This window comes from Staurois parvus, unplaced genomic scaffold (genome assembly GCF_062004578.1).
Source record: "Staurois parvus isolate SC_StPar_1 unplaced genomic scaffold, SC_StPar_1.0 ptg000684l, whole genome shotgun sequence".
Taxonomy (NCBI): Eukaryota; Metazoa; Chordata; class Amphibia; order Anura; family Ranidae; genus Staurois; species Staurois parvus.
The window spans coordinates 1,762,880-1,784,434 of NW_028318480.1; the positions used below are offsets into that span (position 1 = coordinate 1,762,880).

The window sequence follows — 21,555 nt, forward strand, 5'->3', positions numbered from 1 at the left end:
CTGGGCAAGGGGGCCCAAGAACTGTAGATTCAGAACAGTCCCTGATGTAGACTAGTTGGGTATTGCACCTGACCGCCCTCTCCCCTTATCTTATCCAGGGGGTGTAGGGGTATTCACTCTGTCTTTCCCTGTTTGTTTGATCCGTTGGTGGCTGCCTTCAGGACTTATGCTGGGCTGGCTCCTTCCATGCTTTACAGGCTGTCCTCCCAAGGAGACGATGGGACGGAGGAGATTCTCCCTTCCAGAATCCTGCCTGCAAGTGGGGTCCCCTCCCTAGGGCCCCCTCCCAGGCTCCTCACTAAAGCCTTCCTCTCAGTCCATCTTCCATCCGACACTGACCTGACTCGTCCCAGGCTCTGTGATACTTAAGGGCTGCCAAGGTCACCATGCCCAGCCTCCTGCCAGGGGATTGGCCAAGGTCCCTCAAGCACACAGATCTGAGCCTCCGCTCCTCCTCCAGAAAGCTCTTAGGTTTCTGGAGAGGCGGGAGGGCTCCAGAAGCTCTGACCTTCGTAACCTCCCTAACCTGTCCTGAGGTGAACTCCTACCTCACTCACAGGCTGACTCATCTCAGGCTGCTACACTGTCTAAAAAAACAAAAAAACCAAAACCATCTTACCTAGCTAACCTGGAGGGTGCTACACTCAAAAACTTGTTGATTGCTGAGGACCCTTTGGCTGGTGTAATTCTGCAAGAGATTGAAGACCAGAGGCATGGCTAGTTGGACAGGTAATTATTATATCACTTCTCTTAAAGGGTTCTTTTTTAACCAACAAATTCATGTTAAAGCTGAACTCCAGGCAGATATGAATAAATCAGAAAGAAATGTTGGTATTAATTAACCACTTGCCAGTCCCCTTATAGTAGACATACTGCTACAGGGCAGCAGGGCTGTGCAAAATTACGTATATATACACGTGATTTACATTTCCATGTAGGGGACGTGTGCATGCTGCCCTACCTGAGCCACCATTGATGGCTGCAGATGTCAATCACTGGGTCCCAGCCGGAGAGTCCACAGTGGCACCCGGCAATCGCTGAGTAACACTGACAGGGGAGAAACCTGTGTGTAAACAACACAGGTCTCTCTCCTGCCAGGAAGAACATGCTGCTGTGTATTTCTCTGCACAGCAGAAATATACACAGCAGCATTTATCTCTGGTAAAACACACACAACACATTATATAAAGCAGCACATAGCACACAGTTAACCCTTTGATCACCCCAGATGTTAACCCCTTCCTGGCCAGTGTCATTAGTAAAGTGTCAGTGCTCTTTATTAGCACTGATTAGTGTCATTGGAATGTCAGTGGCAGTTAGTCAGTTCCCCCCCAGTGTCAGAATGCCTACTGCAGTCCTGCTATAAGTCACTGTACACCGCCATTACTGGAATAAAAAAAATAAAAATAAAAATTTCTGTATATACACACACCATGATTTGTAGACACTATAACTTTTGACGTAAACCAGCTTAATATACACGTATTGGGATTTTTTGTTTTAGCAAAGACATGTAGCAGAATACATTTTGGCCTAAATTTATGACAAAAATTTATTTTTTGCATTTTTTTACTGAAAAGGTTTTATAGCAAAAAGTCAAAAGTTTTTTTTTTCAACATTGTTGGTCGTTTTTTGTTTATAGTGCAAAAAATAAAATATGTACAGCGTTGCATGACCACGCAGTTGTCAGTTAAAGTAACTCAGCGCCGTATTGCAAAATATGGGGGGTAAATCCTCTGGAGGGCAAGTGGTTAAAGGTATTAATTTTCATTTGAAATACCTCCCATTCATTCTTAAATGTACCTAGTGTAAATACCTGAAGTTGACTTTTCAGTCTCATCTAAGTCCCTGTGCCACAACATTCAGACTGGAAAGGGGAGAAGTAGTACTTGGGGCCAGTCAAGTCTCCTGAATGCTAATGTGAAAGAAAAGAGAGCAAGAGAGATGAATTCATCAATCTGCTGCTGCTCCTTTGTCCTGTCACTGGCTGGGGAAAGTGTGATGACCTGAGAGTGTTGCTTAACTGTAGTAGAGTAAAGCTGGGTCACTAGACTGACTGTGTTGGGTCAGCGTCACTGTTCCTGCTAAGTTCAACCAAGAATTGAATTATTTCTATACTCTGTATTTCTATTCAGAGTTTTATCCATTACCACAAAAAAGGATTGTGTCTGCGTACAAGTTATCTCATGTTGTCTCTTGCCTTAGGATCAGGCGCCTCCTCCTCCCCTCCTTGGATCAGCTCTTTTGGTACAGATTCAGGAAGTCAACAAATTCTTGAATGACCTAATTTCCTATCCAGAAAAGGTAAGGATCTGTAAACCCCTAGATCAGTGGTGGTCATCCTAACAAGGTATAGCCAATTGCAGCTCCTGACATCAGCAAAGAACCACACATAATATTCAGAATAAGGAATGCTACAGAAGACTGCCAGAGACTGTAGAATATTAAAAAGGTAACAGTTGGAAATGTTGGACCATGTGGTTTGAAACATATATAGGAAACAGCCAGAGACCAGAAACTTGTTACATGAGACTGCTAGAGATCATTGCCATTAGATTCTCTTTAAAATTCCACTCTCCCACTGCTGTGGTCCGAGAGCCATAAGATGGTCACCAGGTGTGATTTGGTCCAGTTTGGACAATGATACTTCTTCAGAGCAAGCAGAGATTTTGAAAGCTATGAAAGTTTGAGGTAGCTGATGTATGAAATCTTCAAATGGAGACTTAAAATAAAATAGGGCATTATTTAATAATAGTTATTTAGTAATATTAACTTGTTTGTGAAATCTACTAATTACTACATATAACAATTTAGTGCGTGTGTCTGTAATTTAGTGCTACTGCTTTAAAATAAACCTATCGTTAAAATTGACATATTGATGACATGATTCAACAGACCACGTCAGCAGAAAAAAAAAAAGTCTTAAGTCCAGAAACTCATGGTCTCTGACCACCATGAATATTGTTGGCATTTTATTTCATTAAAGACATCAAAAAGTCTTTTATTTCCAGCCAGACCCTGTATGCTGGTCTTATATTGAGATACTAGGACCAGCAAAGCACAGTCAGTAAAGCCTGCATGTGTATTGTTCAAATTATGACTGACTCCAATATACAAATATAATTACAATGTATACACAGAAATTTTTTTTAGGACTCTAAAGGACCTTTAATAAAGCCCTATACACCCCTGAGTGCAGGTAGCCTGGGCTTATACTTACCTTCAACCCCGATTTAGCAATTCTACCACCAATATGTATCGGGCCAGCTCTCTTTTATTCTGCATTCTGCATATGGGTGGTGTTTCCCTATTCATCCTAGTGGCTAGCCCTTCTCATGGTAGCCTTCAATGACCGCTCAGAGTATGGCTGTCCCCATAGGAATGAATGGGGCTATTCAGGTCCTTGTGGGTGGTTAAATCACTGGATTGGGACTGAAGGCAAGTCCAGGCTGCCCTCACTAATGGGGGCTGGGCTTTATTTTAAGGTCAGCTTAATTAAAGGCAAAGTTCTCCTTTAAAGAGACCCTGTCACCAGGTTCTCTGACATATTCCACATTTTCTTTATATAGCTCAAGTTTGTGTTTTAATGGTCATCTCTAGGGAATGTTAAAGTATCTGGAGGCTTAGATTGCCTCATCTAATATATGCTTCTGGTGTTACAGTTCTGTTGAGCTGTGCTGTAGATATCACATTTTCTAACAACATGCTATTCTACACTGCTCAAAAAAATTAAAGGAACACTTTTTATCAGTGTATAGCATCAAGTTAGTTAAACTCCTGGGATATTGATCACTTAAGTAGCAGAGGGGGTTGTTAATCGGTTTCAGCTGTTTAGTGTTAATGAAATTAACAACAGGTGCACTAGATGGGCAACAATGAGACGACCCCCAAAACAGGAACGGCTTTACAGGTGGAGGCCACTGATATTTTCTTCCCTACTCATCTTTTTTTCAACTTATGGTAAGTCAAGTTAGCAAGGTGCTTTTTTTCTAGGAAGGCTTGGCAAGTTAAAGTATCAGTCATTTTTGCTGTCCATAATGATAATTATAGCAAATAACACATGCATCTTAGTGTTGTGAATAGGCATCTAGTTTTTAATCCATTATTTACTGTTCTGATGTCAGGAAAATTAATCCACTTTGTCCAGCATCAGAACTGGACAAAATGAGCAGTACATACAATCCAATATATCTATTATAATTTGGAAAATACAGCAATGTGTCATATACTGTATGTTCTCTATTCATTTCTTGATGTGTCTTCTCTATCCATTAAGGGACATCGGCGGCAGTCCCCATACAGCACTAAACACTCTGATACCATCACCTCACTGCGATATCAAAACCAGCTGCTAACACGGGTGAGTATGATGTGTGAGGATGTCAGTGACGTCATTGAAGTGGTAATACTGGGAAAACTCTTCAATTGAAGTCAGTAATCTCAGTTTTATGTGATCTATATGGCAGCCAGATGCAGCATTCTGCTAATAACTGGTGGGACTGTAGCATCTTGCCACATGATGCTTTACTGTGCATCCTCTCTTTTATGCTTTAGTTTGTGAGTGAGACTTCAGGAAAGGGCAGAGCTAGAACCTGGGAACACAATGGCCTCCTTTTAAAGTCAGTCACCTTTTAACTAACAATTTGGTTGTTCCAAGTCACTCAACCCCATACAGGCATACCACAATCCATTTTTTAAAAACATAACGTACCACTTCTTAGCAATGAAGAAATTATTTTCTTTGCACCGTAACATTATTAAAGGGGCTTGGATCCATCAGAATCCAAGAAGGCATCCTGTATCACTTCCTCTGATGCAAGGCCCCTATTGGAAGACACAGAATACATTTGATACTGTAATTGGCAATGAGGAGGTTATCAGTTGTAGCAAAGTGGTGTATACGGCTGCACAGGGTGACAGTGCAGCAATTAATTCACTACAGGCCAAATAACATTGTCACCCTTCAGGAGGAATGCCAGATGCTGGCAGGATCACCATGTATTTTTCTCCACTGTTTAATGGAGGACAAACACTGTGGTTTCATGGCCTGTGGTGGCAGTATACCCAGGGGCCATGAAGGTACAGTGCCTTTTCCTTCAATAAACATGGGAGAACTGAGTACCGCAATCATTTTATCATTAACATCCATGAAAATAAGGATTGTTACAGGGGCGGACTGACCAGTTAGCCACTTGGGCGCTGCCCGAGGGCCCAGGGTCAGTAGGGGGCCCCATGAGATGCCCCTGGTACCTTTCATTGGCTTTTTCATAGGTTTTTTGGGTGTGGGCAAGGACACTGGGGCCCCATAATCCCCTATTGCCCCGGGGCCCCATGAGTTGTCAGTCCGCCCCTGGATTGTTATAATAATAACAACATCACAAAATACCGTTTTGTACCCCTGTAATCAAAGGGACCACTGAAGTCTTCTTTCTGCCAGGAACCATGAGGGCATCTTGTGTCACTTCCCCTGATGTAAGGACCACCATTGGAATATGTAGAAAACACTGACTGGCACTGAAGGATAATAGCTGTGACATTGATAATCCTGATACAAATCATAAAGAGAATCCAGGGAGTTCAAAGGATGACCACTAAGTATTTGCACATTAATATACACTATATTGCCAAAAGTATTGGGATGCCTGCCTTAGTCCGTAGAGTTCAGTATTGAGTTGGCCCACCCTTTGCAGCTGTTCAGAGAAGGCTGTCCACAAGCTTTAGGAGTGTGCCTATGGAAATGTTTGACCAGTCTTCCAGAAGAGCATTTGTGAGGTCAGGCACTGATGTCGGACGAGAAGGCCTGTCCGCAGTCTTCACTCTAATTCATCCCAAAGGTATTCTATTAGGTTGAGGTCAGGACTCTGTGCAGGCCAGTCACGTTCCTCCACCCCAAACTCGCTCAGTCATGTCTTTTTTGGACCTTGCTGTGTGCACTGGTGTGCAGTCATGTTGGAACAGGAAGGGGCCTTCCCCAAACTGTTCCCACAAAGTTGGGAGCATGAAATTGTCCTAAATATTTTGGTATGCTGACAGCTTAGAAGTTCTCTTCACTGGAACTTAGGGGCCAAGCCCAACCCCTGAAACGCAACCCCACACCATAATACAACCTCCACCAAACACTTAGCACAATGCAGTCAGGCAAGTACCGTTCTCCTGAAAACCCTGGTGTCCATCAGATTGACAGACACAGAAGCGTGATTCTTCACTTCAGAGAACACGTCTTCACTGCTCTAGAGTTCAGTGGCGGCGTGCTTTACACCACCGCATCTGACGCTTTGCATTGCACTTGGTGATGTAAGGCTTAGATCCAGCTGCTCGGCCATTGAAACCCATTCCATGAAGCTGTCTACGCACTGTTGTTGTGCTAATCTGAAGGCCGCATGAAGTTTGGAGGTCTTTAGCTATTGTCTCTGCAGACAGTTGGCGACTTCTGTGCACTGTGCGCTTCAGCATGCGCTGATCCTACTGAGTAATTTTTCATGGCCTGAGTTGCTGTTTTTCCAGTTGCTTCCACTTTGTTATAATGCCACTAATAGTTGACTGTGGAATATTTAGTAGCATGGAAATTTCACAGATGCACAAGTGGCAACCTAACACGGTGTCACACTTGAATTCACTGAGCTCCTGAGAGTGGCCCATTCTTTCACAAATGCTTGTAGAAGCAGTCTGCATGCCTGGGTGCTTGATTTTATACACCTGTGGCCATGTAGGTTAATGGAACACCTGAATCCAATGGTTTGGAGGGCTGTCCCAATACTTTGGGCAATATAGTGTATATATAATAGAAAACCAATGTTTATTACAAAGAGTTCTAAAAATCACTACTTTCATATAGCAATACAAAGGTATCCTAATAAGTCTAGTGAGGATGATCTACTTCTTCAGGGCTGTATTCTAGGACAAATGTATATTACATAGCAGTCTACATCTATAATCAAACGCTCCAATATTTTTTAAATACACAGTACTGTGCAAATGTTTAAGGCAGTTGTGAAAAAATGCTGTAAGTTAAGAATACTAATACTACCATCCCTGCCAGGACTCCCTGTTCTTCGTTACGCTGAAGATATTGACATTGGCTGTATGTTTGGGGTCATTGTCCTGCTGCAGAATAAATTTGGGGACAATCACACGTGCCCCTGATGGTTTGGCATGATGGATAAGTATCTGCCTGTATTTCTCAGCATTGAGGATACTATTGACCCTGACCAAGTCTCCAACTCCATTTGCAGAAATGGAGCCACAAACTTGCAAGGAACCTCCACCATACTTCACTGTGGCCAGCAGACACTCATTATTGTACTGGTCTCCGGCCAGTAAACTGCTTCCTGCTACATTCAAATATCTAAAATTTTGACTCATCAGTCCAGAGTACCTACTGCCATCTTCTGCACTCCAGTTCCTGTGTTTTTGTACACATTTGAGTCGCTTAGTCTTGTTTCAATATTAGAGGTATGTTTTTTTTTGGCCACAATTCTTCCATGAAGACCACTTCTGGTCAGACTTCTCCGTACAGTAGATGAGTGTACCTGGGTTCTACTGGTTTCCACCAGTTCTGTGCTGATGGCACTGCTGGACATCTTCCAATGTCAAAGGAAAGTAAGCATGATGTCTTTCATCAGCTGCATTAAGTTTTCTTGGCTGACCACTGCGTATACAGCCCTCAGCATTTCCAGTGTCATTGTAAGTCTTCAAAAGAGTTTGATTAATTGAATTGATGTCGGTTTGAAGCCAAAGTGTAGTCACACCAAATATTGATTTCTCTCACTTTGCAGTTTGTAAATTGATAAAAAAATAAACATAATATAGATTTTTTTAAAGCATTCTTAAAGCATTCTTACTTTACAGCATTTGTTGAGACCTGCCTGTACCTTTTGCAAAGTACTGTATATCATAAACAGTGAGTACAGCAGTTATTACAAAAATCCATATGCTACCACAGATACAATAGAATATTATTATGTCTGTGGTAGCATACGGATATTTGTAATAACTGCTGTACTTGCTGTTTATGATATCTTTTTAAAATATTTGTATCTTTTGATTATAGATGTAGACTGCTATGTAATATACATTTGTCCTAGAATACAGTCCTGGAGGAGCAGATAATTCATGAAATGCATAGACTTATTAGGAAACCTTTATATTACTATGTGAAATTAATTTTATTTAGAATTCTTTGTAATAAACTTTGGTTTTAAATTATATATATATTGCTCTGCAAATACCTGGTGGTCATCCTTGATCTTCCTGGTTTCTCTTCTTTGTATCAATTTGTTAATGTATGGATTACTGATCTTTTGTATGTATACATTATATTATTGATATGGGCTGTATGTTCGAAACGAACGTTAGTTTGACTCGAGCCTCGGCCATTCGTGTGTTTGCCTGCTGCCTCCAGATCAGGTGCATTGCTTTGGCCAATCAAAGTGCATGATGATATCACGGGGGGGTGACCATGCCCATTGTGACATCATCACACTATTTAGCTGTCAGATGGCGGGAGCCAGCGCTGAGAGCATAGCATTTTTCTTTTCTTCTTTCAGGTTGGCGGCGGTGTCGGCAGACATCGTTATTAGCATTGGATCTACTTCATTTTTTTCATTTTTGCTTTTACTAAAGGACTTGTCAAAGACAGTCTCCTGCCATTTTTACACTATACTTTTTTTTGTTAATGGGTACCAGTAACATGTAGCCCATACTTACATGGGTGGAGGTGGGATCTGGGGGCCCCTTGTTAAGGGGGCTTCCAGATTCCAATAAGCCCCCCATCCGCAGATCTCCACAACCACTGGCCATGGTGGTGGGGAAGAGGGCCTTTTCCCCCCCTGTCCCAAAGCACCCCCCCATGTTGAGAGCATGTGGCCTGGTATAGTTCGGGAGGAGGGCACCCTGACCTGCCTTGTTGCATACTGGAATAAGGGTCTGACATGGATTTTGGGAGGGACACCCATGCCATTTTTTTAAAAGTTTTGGCGTAGGGGTTCCCCTCAAAATCCATACCAGACCCGAAAGACTTGGCATGGAGGAGGGGGGAATCTCATGCGTTTTTTTTTAATGCTGGACAATGCCAGCAATTCTTTTTACATTCAGCTGTCAGCAGGAAACCCCGCTGACATCTGAAACAATAAAGAATGTTCTTAGTAGCTGTGCGGTATCTTACTACATACTCAGATGCAGTAAGATAGTGAAATGTCCCCCTCTGTTAGAAGTTTGCGGTCGAACTTTTATGTTCAAATGTTCGATCATGAACCAAACAGAGTTGTGTGCGGCCCATCAATAATTACTGATTATTACTAAACTCTGATAACTCTCCTCCTCTGTGTACATAGCTGCAGAGCATGATCACGCAGTTACTTCACTGCAGGCTAAACTGTTGTCAACTTGCAGGAGGAAGGCCATGGAAGATCACTATGTATTTGATCTTTATAATAATAACATGACATAAAATTGCATATGCAATCACTGACATCACAGTAATTATGCCAGGTTCCATGACAGGTTTGCAATGTTGTTAATCAATGTGTACAGTCCAGATGTATAACTAGAACCTTCTGGGCCCCGGTGCAAGAAATCATGAAGGACCCCACTGAACCCCCCTCTAAGCCTGGGGCCCTTCCCACTGATCCCAAGGCCCTTCACTCCCATCTAGTTTTGCCAACCCCGATTACTTTGTTTTACTGACAAAGCATGAAAAATTTACTGACAGTGCAATTTTTACTGACAGCCTAAAATATCACAGAAACTATTATAAACTAAAGCAATAAATATTTAAATTTCATTAAAATGGTGTCTTTGTGAGCATACCTTAAAGAAGAACTTCCTTAAAACCAGCAACTGTTGAGACAATAAACACCTTGGTCAGGTCTATGTACTGCATAATTTGTAGAATGCAGGGTCAGGAGTAAGTAACAAACAAAACAACATATGGAGTGCAGCAGTCAGGATGAGCACTACATTCACATCAGAGTCTCCCCTTACATCAAAATCCCCTGCATTCCCCCTATAAATCAGAGTACCCCCTTACATCTGTGTCCCCAGAGTGCCACCTTACATCCAAACACCCCTAAATCCTCAAGTATTCACCTACATCAGTGCCCCCTAAAATCAGGGTTCCTCTTACATCCTCCAGAGCACAACCTTACATCGTCCAGAGTGCCCCCCAAATCAGTGCCCCTCTATATCAGTGATTCCAAAGTGCCGCCTTACATATATGCCTCCAGAATGCTCCCTTACATCCTCCAGAGTGCCCCCTTACATCTGTGCCTCTAGAGTACCCACTTACATCTGTGCCTCCAGAGTGTTCCCTTACATCCTCCAAAGTACCCCCTTAGTACTACTAAGGGGGCACTTTGAAGAATGAAAGGGAGCACTCTGGTGTTACTAACTTAGAAGTGCCCACTTAGATCCATCAGAGTGCCCCCTGAAATCTTCCTCCAGAGGTCCCCCTTAGTGCCTTCAGAGTGCCCCCTTACATCCTCTTTTAGAGTCCCCCCTTGGTGCCTTCTTAGTATAGTAGGATGTAAGGGGGCACTCTGAAGGCACTAAGGGGGAACCCTGGAGGTATTACGTTAGTACCAAGGGGGTACTCTGGAGGATGTAAAAGAGCACTCTGGAGGCACCAAGATAGTACCTCCAGAGTGTCCTGCAGAGAGTCATTGATCCACACCATGTGGACCAGACTGTTCCCACTATGTTGGTGTTATAAGGAGCAACCACCCACCTCATGGCCAATCCATTTCCATCCTGCTCGCCCTCTCCCTGCCACAGCCCTGACATTAACCCAGTCCAGTTTGTGATGGATGTTGCTATGTCAACTCTACCTTTGGATTAGTGCAGCTCCTTGTGGGCATGACTTCCTGCAGCAGGTGGCCTCTGTCTATCTGGTGAAGTGCAGGGAGAAGCCAGAGGAGTCCGGTCTACCCATTAAACATCAGTCTGATCCTGGGACTGTCTCCTCCTCCACTCATACCAGGCCAGCAGCCTGTGCCACTATTTTTCTAGCTGGGGATTGGGGCATCTGTACTGCCACCATCGGACTCACCCCCTGCTGCCTGAGCAGTAGCAGCAGTCGGGCAGTTCCAAGCCAACAGCAGACTGCCTTGGGCCCCCTCCCCCAAAGTAGTGACCCTGGTATTTCTTTCACTGGTACAGTCAATAGTTGGCATTAGTGTATTTAGAAATACAGGGGTTGATTTACTAAAATCTAGTACAGCTCTGCAGAGAAACCAATCAGCTTCCAGTTTTGTTTTTTTTGGCAAAGCTTCATTGAACAAGCTGAAATTAGAAGCTGATTGGCTACCATGTATAGCTGCACCAGATTCTACACTCTCCAGTTTTAGTAAACCAACCCCACAGGGACAATTGAGAATGCACAGATCACAGAAAGTCACACAGACCAGACCCTATGGCAACTGATAGAATTGCCAGCTTGCCAAGCAAGATTTGTTTGTAGCTGTCAGAGAGGGCCAACAGGCAGAATAGGTACCATAGACCAGATCTTTGTGTCTTTCCAGGAGATATCGATACAGAATGAGAGAATGTGGAAGCTGCAGAGAGAGAACGAAGCACTATACAGGGAACTGGAGGATCGCCATCTACACAGAGCTACATTCATCTAATGCCATGTCTTACAGAACCTCCTCATGGCATGGAACATTTTTTCTCAAAGGGCATCAGCAAAAGCTCAGAAGAAAGTCTGAATCTATGGGAAATGTCATGATGGAAGAACAGTCTGGGCATATTATACATATAGTTATATAATAACAAGCAGAACAGAGATTTAGGTGGCCCTTGGTATGACACGTCTTCCACTTTCACTATTGCGCTGTGGGTGGTCTCTTCCTACTGGACCAAGAAACCTCCAAGCATCACCTTTAGAACAAAAAGCACATAGAATGCATCTTGTATGGATGAAGATTTGCTAAGTTGTTGTGTTCTGGACTTGTGATGTTCACAGCTCTGCATGGTGTTAAGCTCTCAAGTGACTTGTTTTCTTTTTCCCAGTGACCACAATAACTGACCTGTATGGAGTATTACTTCTAGCCTCTGTCATGCAGAGAATTACTTCCTTGCTGTACAGACACTTACTGAGTATTACCTCAATGCGTCACTCATTAAAGAATATGCCTTTTTTGACCAATGACATGTTGAGTTTCTGTCTTGTACTCTATAAAGTGCACATACAGTATACTGTATGCAGCTATTCAAAAGAAACCACAGTCTTGCTTCTATTAAGTGAAGAGTAATAAAAAGGTTAAAATGATTGCCTTTCTTACAGAAAATGTGGCTCCAAATTTCCTCAAACGCTGGCCACTTGTGTGAAAGCCTAGTCACTTGGTCATGTGATCTGATGAAAGTCATATTCAATATGGCTGATCCTCCCCTTCAGCAGAAGTGTCTAGGTCTTCAGACATGTGGTGCAAGCACTGGAGGGTGCCTTTAGAAGCATAATTATGTCAGCCCCTCTGTCTTTATTGATCCTGCTAGGCTGTTAAAATATTTTTAATTTAGCATTCGAGTACAGATCTGCTTTAAAGCGGAACACCAGGCAGTCAATGAATAATAATGACAGTTAATGCAGTTATATTTTTATTTAAAACAGTATTCCAGGTATGGATATTTTTACATAGTTCCATTGGTCCAGCTTGGGCCAATGTAGCTATGCATATACAATACGTTTGGGATCCTTGTAAAAGCTGGAAGTCACTGTGACAGGCACTGCTACTACCGTGATCTCAACTAGCTTCCAGGCTCTTTGCCGATTGGCTGCACTTCTGCATTGTGAAACTTTCAAACTATTATTAAATAAACCTGTGCATATTGTCACAAGATACATGTGTATACAAGGAAGGAGACTTGTGCTTAGTGGTAACCTTAGCTCACAAACCTCCAGGGAATATTTGTTGCTACCTAAAAAAATCATCAACTGATTGGCTGCAACTGGGCACGTGACATTTCTCCTATAGCTCTGACCAACATACTCTTGCGTATTTGTTTTTGTTGCACAGTGTAGCAGTCTTGTTACATATCAATTCAGGTGTAACAGGTAAAAGAGTTTTCAACTGTAAAAAAGAGGTAGTCGCCTCATTAGTACAGCGTCATCCTCGCAAGTTCCTACTTACTGGGTGTATCAGGCTTAAGAATTCTACAACTACATTCATGGATCTCTGAATGAATGATGCAGCTGTATGGGTAGGGTTTCACACAGCCGTGAATTTCAATAGTGACATTGACTGTGGGGGAGAAGAACCCCTGCACACTGTCATGGAGGGGCACCGTAGGTTTGGGGGGGATTTAATTAGAACATGTTACAACCCAACATGTAACATGTTGCAAAGATGGAGCTAGTCTTTAAAGCGATCTAAAGCCAAAACCAAAAATAGTATATTGTGTAGTTTACCAATCCTTAGATGGGATAGCTGCATTTGTTTCTTTCCCTTTATTTTCAATTTTGACCTCTGATCCTGATAGTATAAGGGTAACACATTTCCTGTCCTAGGGTGGCAACACTGAAATGGGGGGGGTTACAGCTTACAGAAAGTGGCTTGGAAAAAAAGATAGCATTTTGTTTAGATTTAAGTAATCTCTATATTATAGTGATAAGGAGAGGGGGTGTAATCTGTAGTCCAAACTAGGGTGTTGTAACTCTAGGATACATGTGGCAGAAGCACTGGGTGAAAGAAAAGAAAACAAAAAAGAAAACGAATGCAGCCTTCATGGTCCAGTATGCTCCAATAGATTACATTTTTGTTGTTTTGTTATACTTTAAAGTGCTCTTTCTTTGGAAAAGTAACAGTTGTTTAAAATAGATAAATCCCTATGTGTAAGATCACTGGGAAATGCCCCATCACCTCCTCTCTGACCTCCAGTCCTTATGTAATCAGGTAAAACCTGACCAGTTCAACATTATATCTAAAACTAAAAGAAAAAAAGTGTTTTTTTTCTGGAGTTGTACAGTAACTTGTATAATAAGTAAAACCAAAAACAAAAAAATTATATATATATATATATATATATATATATATATATATATATATATCTGAAAGTCCAGAAATGTTGGCCATATTTTGCCATTTTGACATAATGCATTGGAATTAATGGGAAATGTAAAATCAAAGCATTTGTAGCTCATAAACCTGGAACTGTTCTTGGGGCTTCAAATTCTACTCATTGATTTATGTTTTGTTCACTGAAAGGAAAAACAGTAAAAAAAAGATAGAAAAAAAAATCTAAAAGCAACAGAACACATATAATGATTAAATGCATGCACCCACAAAAGAGGAAAAAACATAAAGAACACCAAAAGGCCTATTCACAATTGTGGCAACACACCTACTCGATGCCAGGTGTGTTGCAGTGTTATTAACTGTGAGAGGAATCACAATGCACTGTACAGTAGACGCACAACATACCCGATGGATATATCTAGCATTTTGATGCACTAGGTTTCTAAAAAAGGATCATGGGCATTTTTTTATCTGTTGTTCTGTGTGCTAACTCACTGCGATGGATCGTTTGAGAGTGGATAGGCCCTCAATAAAATACAGTATACTAAAATTGCCTAAATACACCCTCCGCATAAACTACAGCCTCTAAATAAAGAAAAAGGAGTAGATTGCTTTTTTTTTTACCCAAGCAGCTCTATAAAATTAGTTTCAGTGAAATTTTGCTGATGGTAACATAAATGTTGCCAGCCTCACACCACTCATTCCTAACCAGGTTTCTTCTGTGGAGCTATGTATCAAAAACAGTTGTGATTGCAGCCAAAAACTCCAATACTGCAACAAATGTTTTATTCCAAAACAAGTATTTTCCATAGATATTGGATAATATTGACATACATGATCTCCATGTTTAGTTCAGTCTATGGTTCCAACCTGTACAACGAGTCATTCAGATACAGCAGGGACACAGCCTTCTTCTTCATTGGCTGCAGTGTCAAGGTCACATGATTCAGGTATATATTCCAGGGTGTCATCAAGATTATCAGGGCCCAAGCGGTAGTGAGTCTTCTTATCAACAGAGACCTGTTACAGAGAGTGATAAATGCTGTATTATGATCAAACTACATTTGCAATGTACATGTGTACAAAACAAAGCCATCCCATGTATGACTCAGCAGTCCGATCAGACACATGAACAAGTTCCTGGTTCCTTGGAAGAAGAGTGGATGTCAATGTCTAGGCTAACACTTCCATGCTGTATCTATAATCTGCTCAGAGCTCGTGTGGAAAGTTTTAGGGCCCCTGCAGACCATTGCACAGGCTTGAATTTTTTTAAGGCAGTGCAGGGAAGTAAATCTAAATCATGGGGCCCCTAGCAATACATTTGCTAATTCCCTGTAGCAGCTGACAGTGTAATCTGTGACAATAGATGTCATTAAACTTAAAACAGAATAAATAGAAAAATCAATGATTTATTAGATTGCAGTTTACCAATTCCTAGATATGGTTGCAGCATTAATTTTCTTTTTATAGGCTTTGCCTGGTGATCTGGCCAGTAAGCCTATTCATTTTCAACAGACTAAGTTGTCCAGCAAAAGTGGCATTTAGAGGGATGAGACAACCCATTTACCACTCACAGGGGTGCTTACAATGGTAAGCAGTTATTCAGTCGTGTAAAACCTCTATCCCAAAATGAAAAAAAAAACCAACAGTTTCTGTAAATGGTTAAAATGTGTTAGCTGGGATTCAACTTTAGTTATTTGGTCAAGTCCATCTAAATCTGCTAGTGCTCAAATGGCAAACTATGTTCATTAAGTATCTTGGCGTACATATTCCTACCAATATTTTTAACTTAGCAGATCTAAATTATAAACCTGTGTCTACGCTTTGATTACAAACCTACATTTTGATTGTTTGGGCATATCAATATGGATATCCTGCCTACGTCATTATATGCCTTTCAAACGATCCCCGTATTCCCTCCCAATGGAATTACCTCTCAACTTAAAAAGTCATACATGATTATATCTGAAATTGTAAAAAACTCAGAATAAAGGATATGATATTATGTCTACCCAAGTGCAAGGGTGGTGTATCCCTACCAAATGTGACACTCTACCTTCATGCTTTGTCCCTCATTAGAATCCTGGATTGGAATAATTGCAAATCCACTGAACATTGGATTACTTTAGAGTATGACCTCATTATCCCTGATCTCATCTCTCTCCACCATGGTCACCACCAGCTTCCAGACCATCTAAGGAATCCCTTCCTTTATTAATCGCTAATACGTTACACACATGGGCATTATATACATCCAAAGGCTTACTTTTGCCTAGGCCTAGCCCCTTAACCCCTCTATTTGATAGCTCTGCTTTCCCTCAGACTTTGGGTATTACTTTCTGTCTTGGACAAAGGAAGGTAAGCCCCTCCTTTGTTAGACCCTAACACAAGGGCAGTTTAACTCCTTTGCTGAAGCTCCTGCCCTCACTCTATATACCTGCCAAGGTGTGGTTGGAATATTCACAACTACATTTCCCGATGTCTATACCTTCATTACACTCTATTAATATAACCTACTCGGACTTTGAACCTTTATTACTACTGACTGCCAGGCCAGGATACTCCTTCTCTGTGCTGCATCAACTCTTGTTCAGTGAAACGTACCCTCAACCATCTAACTTTCTCCTTAAATGGGAAAAGAAACTCACAGTACCCCATGATACTTTAGATTGGGAAAAGATGTTAACCCTCATGCATAGGAAGACAAAATGCCCAAAGAAAAGTGCTTGGTAACTGGAGTGGTGGTGTGATCTGTTAAAGCTCTGGGGATCTGCATGTTTCCATTTTCGGCTACAATAGTAGCAATGAAAGATAATGATTATTACGTAAACAAGTGTTTTGCAGCATTTGTTACAAAGTAAAACAAGAAGCCTAGGTTCACATTGGTGTTACTTCAGAAAGGTCTTGAGTGTCACAGAGCTGTATGACAATGGAAAGTGCATTGTTTTCAATAGTGCCCGGGCACGTCAAAACAATTCCGCACAGAATGATTTTGGAAAAGGTTCCTGTATTACTTTGGAGTAATTCCAACACAAATTTTGACCCTATGCAAACCATATCCAAGTGGCACTATATAATCGCACTGAAATTTAGGCTCACACTGCTGCAATCCATCTCGAAGATATTGCCCAGGAGCTAACCATCACACTGCGTTTAGTAGCATAAAATTGCACACTTCCCATTTTCTTCCTGAAATGTTGACATTCCTTCTCATATTGGCTCATTCTTTGTAGACTTGGTCGAACAGTGATTGGTAATCTGTCAAAGGTGGACACAGACATTCAAGTAAACCTATCAAGATAGGTTCTGATTTCCTCAGACATCAGCACGAAATATCCCCAGTTAGATCCTGGGATGTTAGGGTATGTACACAGGTTTGCTTTATTAGCCTCTCTGTTTGCTTCTATATCTGCCTCAGGGCTTGTTCACATCAGAACATGGTTTGGAAAAAGCACATTCTGTGCAGGTTTCCCTCACTGAAGATGACTGCACTGCCCTTGCGATCTGCATATAGGTTCCAATTAATTAACAGCACTCCAAACGCAGATGGCAACACAGTGCATTTGTGGGCACCAAATCGCACGGTACCATGCAGTTTGGTGTGGTACATTTTTAAAAGGAGTGCTGGTGAACTAGCCCTCAATCTTCTTCTCCTCTCAAGCAGACACACAATGGTAAGCACCAGCTTTGCTCTGCACTCCATTTCAATTACACAGCTCTATCTCCTTGCTCAGAAAACTACCAACAAAGTGGAAGAGGAGGCGCCTGGAGTAAAACATCCCCCCAAGAATGGGGTTTCGAGAAAAAAAGCCTGAAAACGCTGATGCAGCTAAATGCAGCTGCCGCTAAACTCATTTACAAAGCGCAACTATGTGCAGGACACATTTCAACTTACTGAAATATGCTGTCAGATACAAACGTCTGTGTAAATGTGGCCTACGTGTCGCTAATAGCTATGTATAAATAAGATGATTACTTTGCATTGAGTTTATAGAAAAGTCTTCTACACACAGCTAAACTGAAATTTAAATATTGGTGTGAACATAGCCTAAGGCCTTCTATTGAAGCCTTTTTCTTTTAATCACCCTGTACGATAAAAATTCTCAGCTTTAAAAATTGTCAATATATCATTTTATGCACCTTCTTCCATTTTTCCCCCTTCCCCTATTTTTGTGTTTTTTGCTTTCCTTCAATTTCTCTCCAACTTCTCTTCTCAAATGTACTCTACTGGGTTGCAGAAGACAGGATTACTTGCCTGATATCATTACTGGGAATTGTGTGCCCTTGTATAGGTTCTTCCTCCCATGTCATGTTTTCTCATATTCAAGTCTGATATGTTGATCACTCATAATCTTATACGGATTTTTGCCATCTTTGTACCTATTTCACGATATTGTGGGCTTAAAGTGGTTGTAAAGACTCAATTCTATGCATGAAGGTAAAAAAACCTGTGTGCAACAGTGCCTCAGCCCCCCTAATACTTACCTGAGCATGATCGCAATCCAGCAATGTGGACAGCTTTGGTTGTCCCGGGTCTCTGCCTCCTCATTGGCTCCTGCTGCTGTCAAACACAATCAGTCAGCAAATGAGAAAGAGGGGGCGGGGCCAAGCCACAGCTCCATGTGTGAATGGACACACAGAGCAGCGGATGCCCCATAGCAAGCTGGTTGCTGTGGGGGCAAACAACAGGAGGGAGAAGCCTGGAGAGCCTGCATGGGACCCAAGAACAAGAGGATCCAGGCTGCTCTGTGAAAAACCACTGCACACAGCAGGTAAATATAGCATGTTTGTTATTTAAATTAAAAAAAAAAAAACAACCCTCAGAATCGCTTTAATAACTGTTCATTTTCATAGCATACAAACGTCTTTTTCTTTTTTTTCTCCAAAGAATATATATGTGCATTTCTATATGATGCTCACATCTGTGTTTTATTTATTATGTATACTCTTTTTTGTGTACCTATTAAAAACTTATTAAAACTGAGATTAAACATAATTTTGGTAGTACATCTACGGTTGGTCATAGACAGATATTTTTTTTTCAATCAGCAACAAGAATATTTTTTCTTTTCTTTCATATATAAGCCCCACAGAACTTTGTTGATCAATTTTTACTCCTATAGCATGGTCACTTGTATGCAGTAACAGCTGGACTGCAATTATTATGCAGGGCAGACACACCATCATCTATAGCTGGTGGGGAGAAACCTGCCAAATGAATCAGTTCATGAATAATAAAGGAGAAGGTAGTGGCAGCTCACCTCTGGGTCCAAGTCTTCTTCCTGCAGGATCCAATCTGCCTCCTCCATGGGGAATAGATCAGTCTGTGAATTGTGTGAAGGAAACGTTTACACACAGCTATGGGGTATTGCTAAGTGATATGTGAGATGTGCCAACACATAGCAGGAGGTAACAATGATTCTTATAAAAAGGCACATAGTCATTTTATATCAAAGCATACTTTGCTCAACACACAGTCCAAAAACTTGATGTCAAATCTTTATATAACAAACTTCCCAGGCTGACAGAGAAGGGCAACCAAACTGATAAGAGGCATGGAGGAGCTCAGCTATGAGGAAAGATTAGAGGAACTGAATTTATTCTCTCTTGAGAAGAGGAGATTAAGGGGGGATATGATCAACATTTATAAATACATCAGTGGTTCATATAGTGAACTCGGTGTAGAGCTATTCACCCTGAGGTCATCACAGAGGACAAGGGGGCACTCTTTACGTCTGGAGGAAAAGAAATGTAATCTCCAAACACAGAAAGGTTTCTTCACAGTGAGAGCTGTGAAAATATGGAATAGACTCCCTCAAGAGTTGGTTCTGGCCAGCTCAGTGGATTGCTTTAAAAGAGGCCTGGATTGTTTCTTAGATACACAGAATATAACTGGATACTAACATTTATAGGTAAAGTTGATCCAGGGAATATCCGAAAGCCTCTTGAGGGATCAGGAAGGAATTTTTTTCCCCAGCAAGAGCAAATTGGATCATGCTTTGCTGGGTTTTTTGCCTTCCTCTGGATCAACTGTGGGTATAGGATTATAACTTTTTTTTTTTTTTTGGTTGAACTGGATGGACTTTTGTCTTTTTTTCAGCCAGACTAACTATGTAACTATGACTGCCACAGATTGCTCTTCAGAGGGCAAAGTTTGTGTAAATGAGCCCTAGCCGTCTTGGGGTGACTCCCTGTGTTCTATCCATATGGGAGCAGTGTTGTTGTCCTATGACGGGATGTGTGTTAGGACTAAAGGAAACCCCCCTCCTCTTTTCCATTATATGGAGATAGATGTTGTGTAGTCCATACAGATATTTGGGAACAATGTTACTGTTAAGAGTGCAGCAAAGGCAGCGAAAACAGTTATCAGCTCACTGGATTTCTCAAATGTCAACAGGTACTTTCTTGCACCTGTCAAACAGATGTAACAGAATGCATTCAATGGTGTATTTAACAGACTGCTGGATAAAAATTAAAAGTCACAAAGCAGGATCTGCAAAAAAGAGGCTTTATTCTTATCTGTCCCACCACCCCTTCCTCTGATCTTGACTTCTTGCAGAACTACTGTACAGCCTCTTCACTTCTGACAGATCTCCAGGTGTGATGGATGCCTGGTCCCCATGCTGTGGATGATTCTGCTGACTGCTATTTCACTGCAGGATATATGAGGTGTCAGTGGAAGGAAGCACAGCACATGGCAGGGGCACAATGTCATCTGACACTCCCAGAAGTGTCAAATGTAAATATTTTTCAGAGAGCAAAGATCAGAGGGCTAGGCAGTGAGGCAAATGAATAAAAGCCCTCTTCTTTCCTGCAAGTCCTACTTTGAGACATTTTAACCCAGCGACAAATGTACCTTTAACATGTTAAAGCTCAATGCCAGCCAGAACTGGATACAGCAGATTAAAACCTTTTTAGTATAATTTTTGTCCCCATCGAGCAGATTTCCCTTTTACTTCTTGTTAGTGCTATATGTGTAGCTCACACCGTAGGATGCTGTTAGAGTAGATTTAGATAGAAGTCTAAGTCTTTCTTGCCTCTGAAGACTATCTTGTGCTCTAGAGGCTACAGACAGGCGGTGAGGAAGATGCAATGCCTCCTCAGCATTGGGCAGCACAGTGGCTAAATGGTTAGCACTTCCACCTGGCAGTACTAGGGTCATTGGTTCAAATCCCAACCACAGCATCACCTGCCTGGAGTTTGCATGTTCTCCCTGTACTTGCGTGAGTTTCCTCTGGGTACTCCGGTTTCCACACACACTCCAAAGACATGCTGATAGGTTAATTGGCCCTAGTATGTATGAATGTAAGTTAGGGACTTTAGATTGTACACCCCTTGAAAGTTAGGGACTGATATGAATGTACAATATATATGTAAAGCGCTGCATAAATTGATGGCGCTATATAAGTACCTAAAATAAATACATTTATCACCCACTGATCGCTATATGTCAGGCAAACAGCTGGAGGCAGTTGGTGAGTGGAAAAAATATGACTCAATAAAAGTGCAGTGCTTCTCCTTTGATTTCATCTGGATTTATAAAGTG

The 21,555-nt window shown here is 41.6% G+C and overlaps 1 protein-coding gene across 3 annotated transcripts in view; it reads left to right on the forward strand.

Annotated features, from left to right (window-relative positions):
• SAPCD1 (suppressor APC domain containing 1) overlaps positions 1 to 12,142 on the forward strand; it is a 35,104-nt gene extending 22,962 nt beyond the window's left edge. For all 3 annotated transcript variants that reach the window (XM_089652506.1, XM_089652505.1, XM_089652507.1), the window contains 3 exons: positions 2,206 to 2,304; positions 4,277 to 4,360; positions 11,517 to 12,142. In XM_089652506.1, the coding sequence (XP_089508632.1) occupies positions 2,206 to 2,304; positions 4,277 to 4,360; positions 11,517 to 11,621 (288 nt within the window). In that variant the 3' untranslated portion in view covers positions 11,622 to 12,142. The remainder of the gene's footprint in view (positions 1 to 2,205; positions 2,305 to 4,276; positions 4,361 to 11,516) is intronic.
• Positions 12,143 to 21,555: the final 9,413 nt, after the last annotated feature.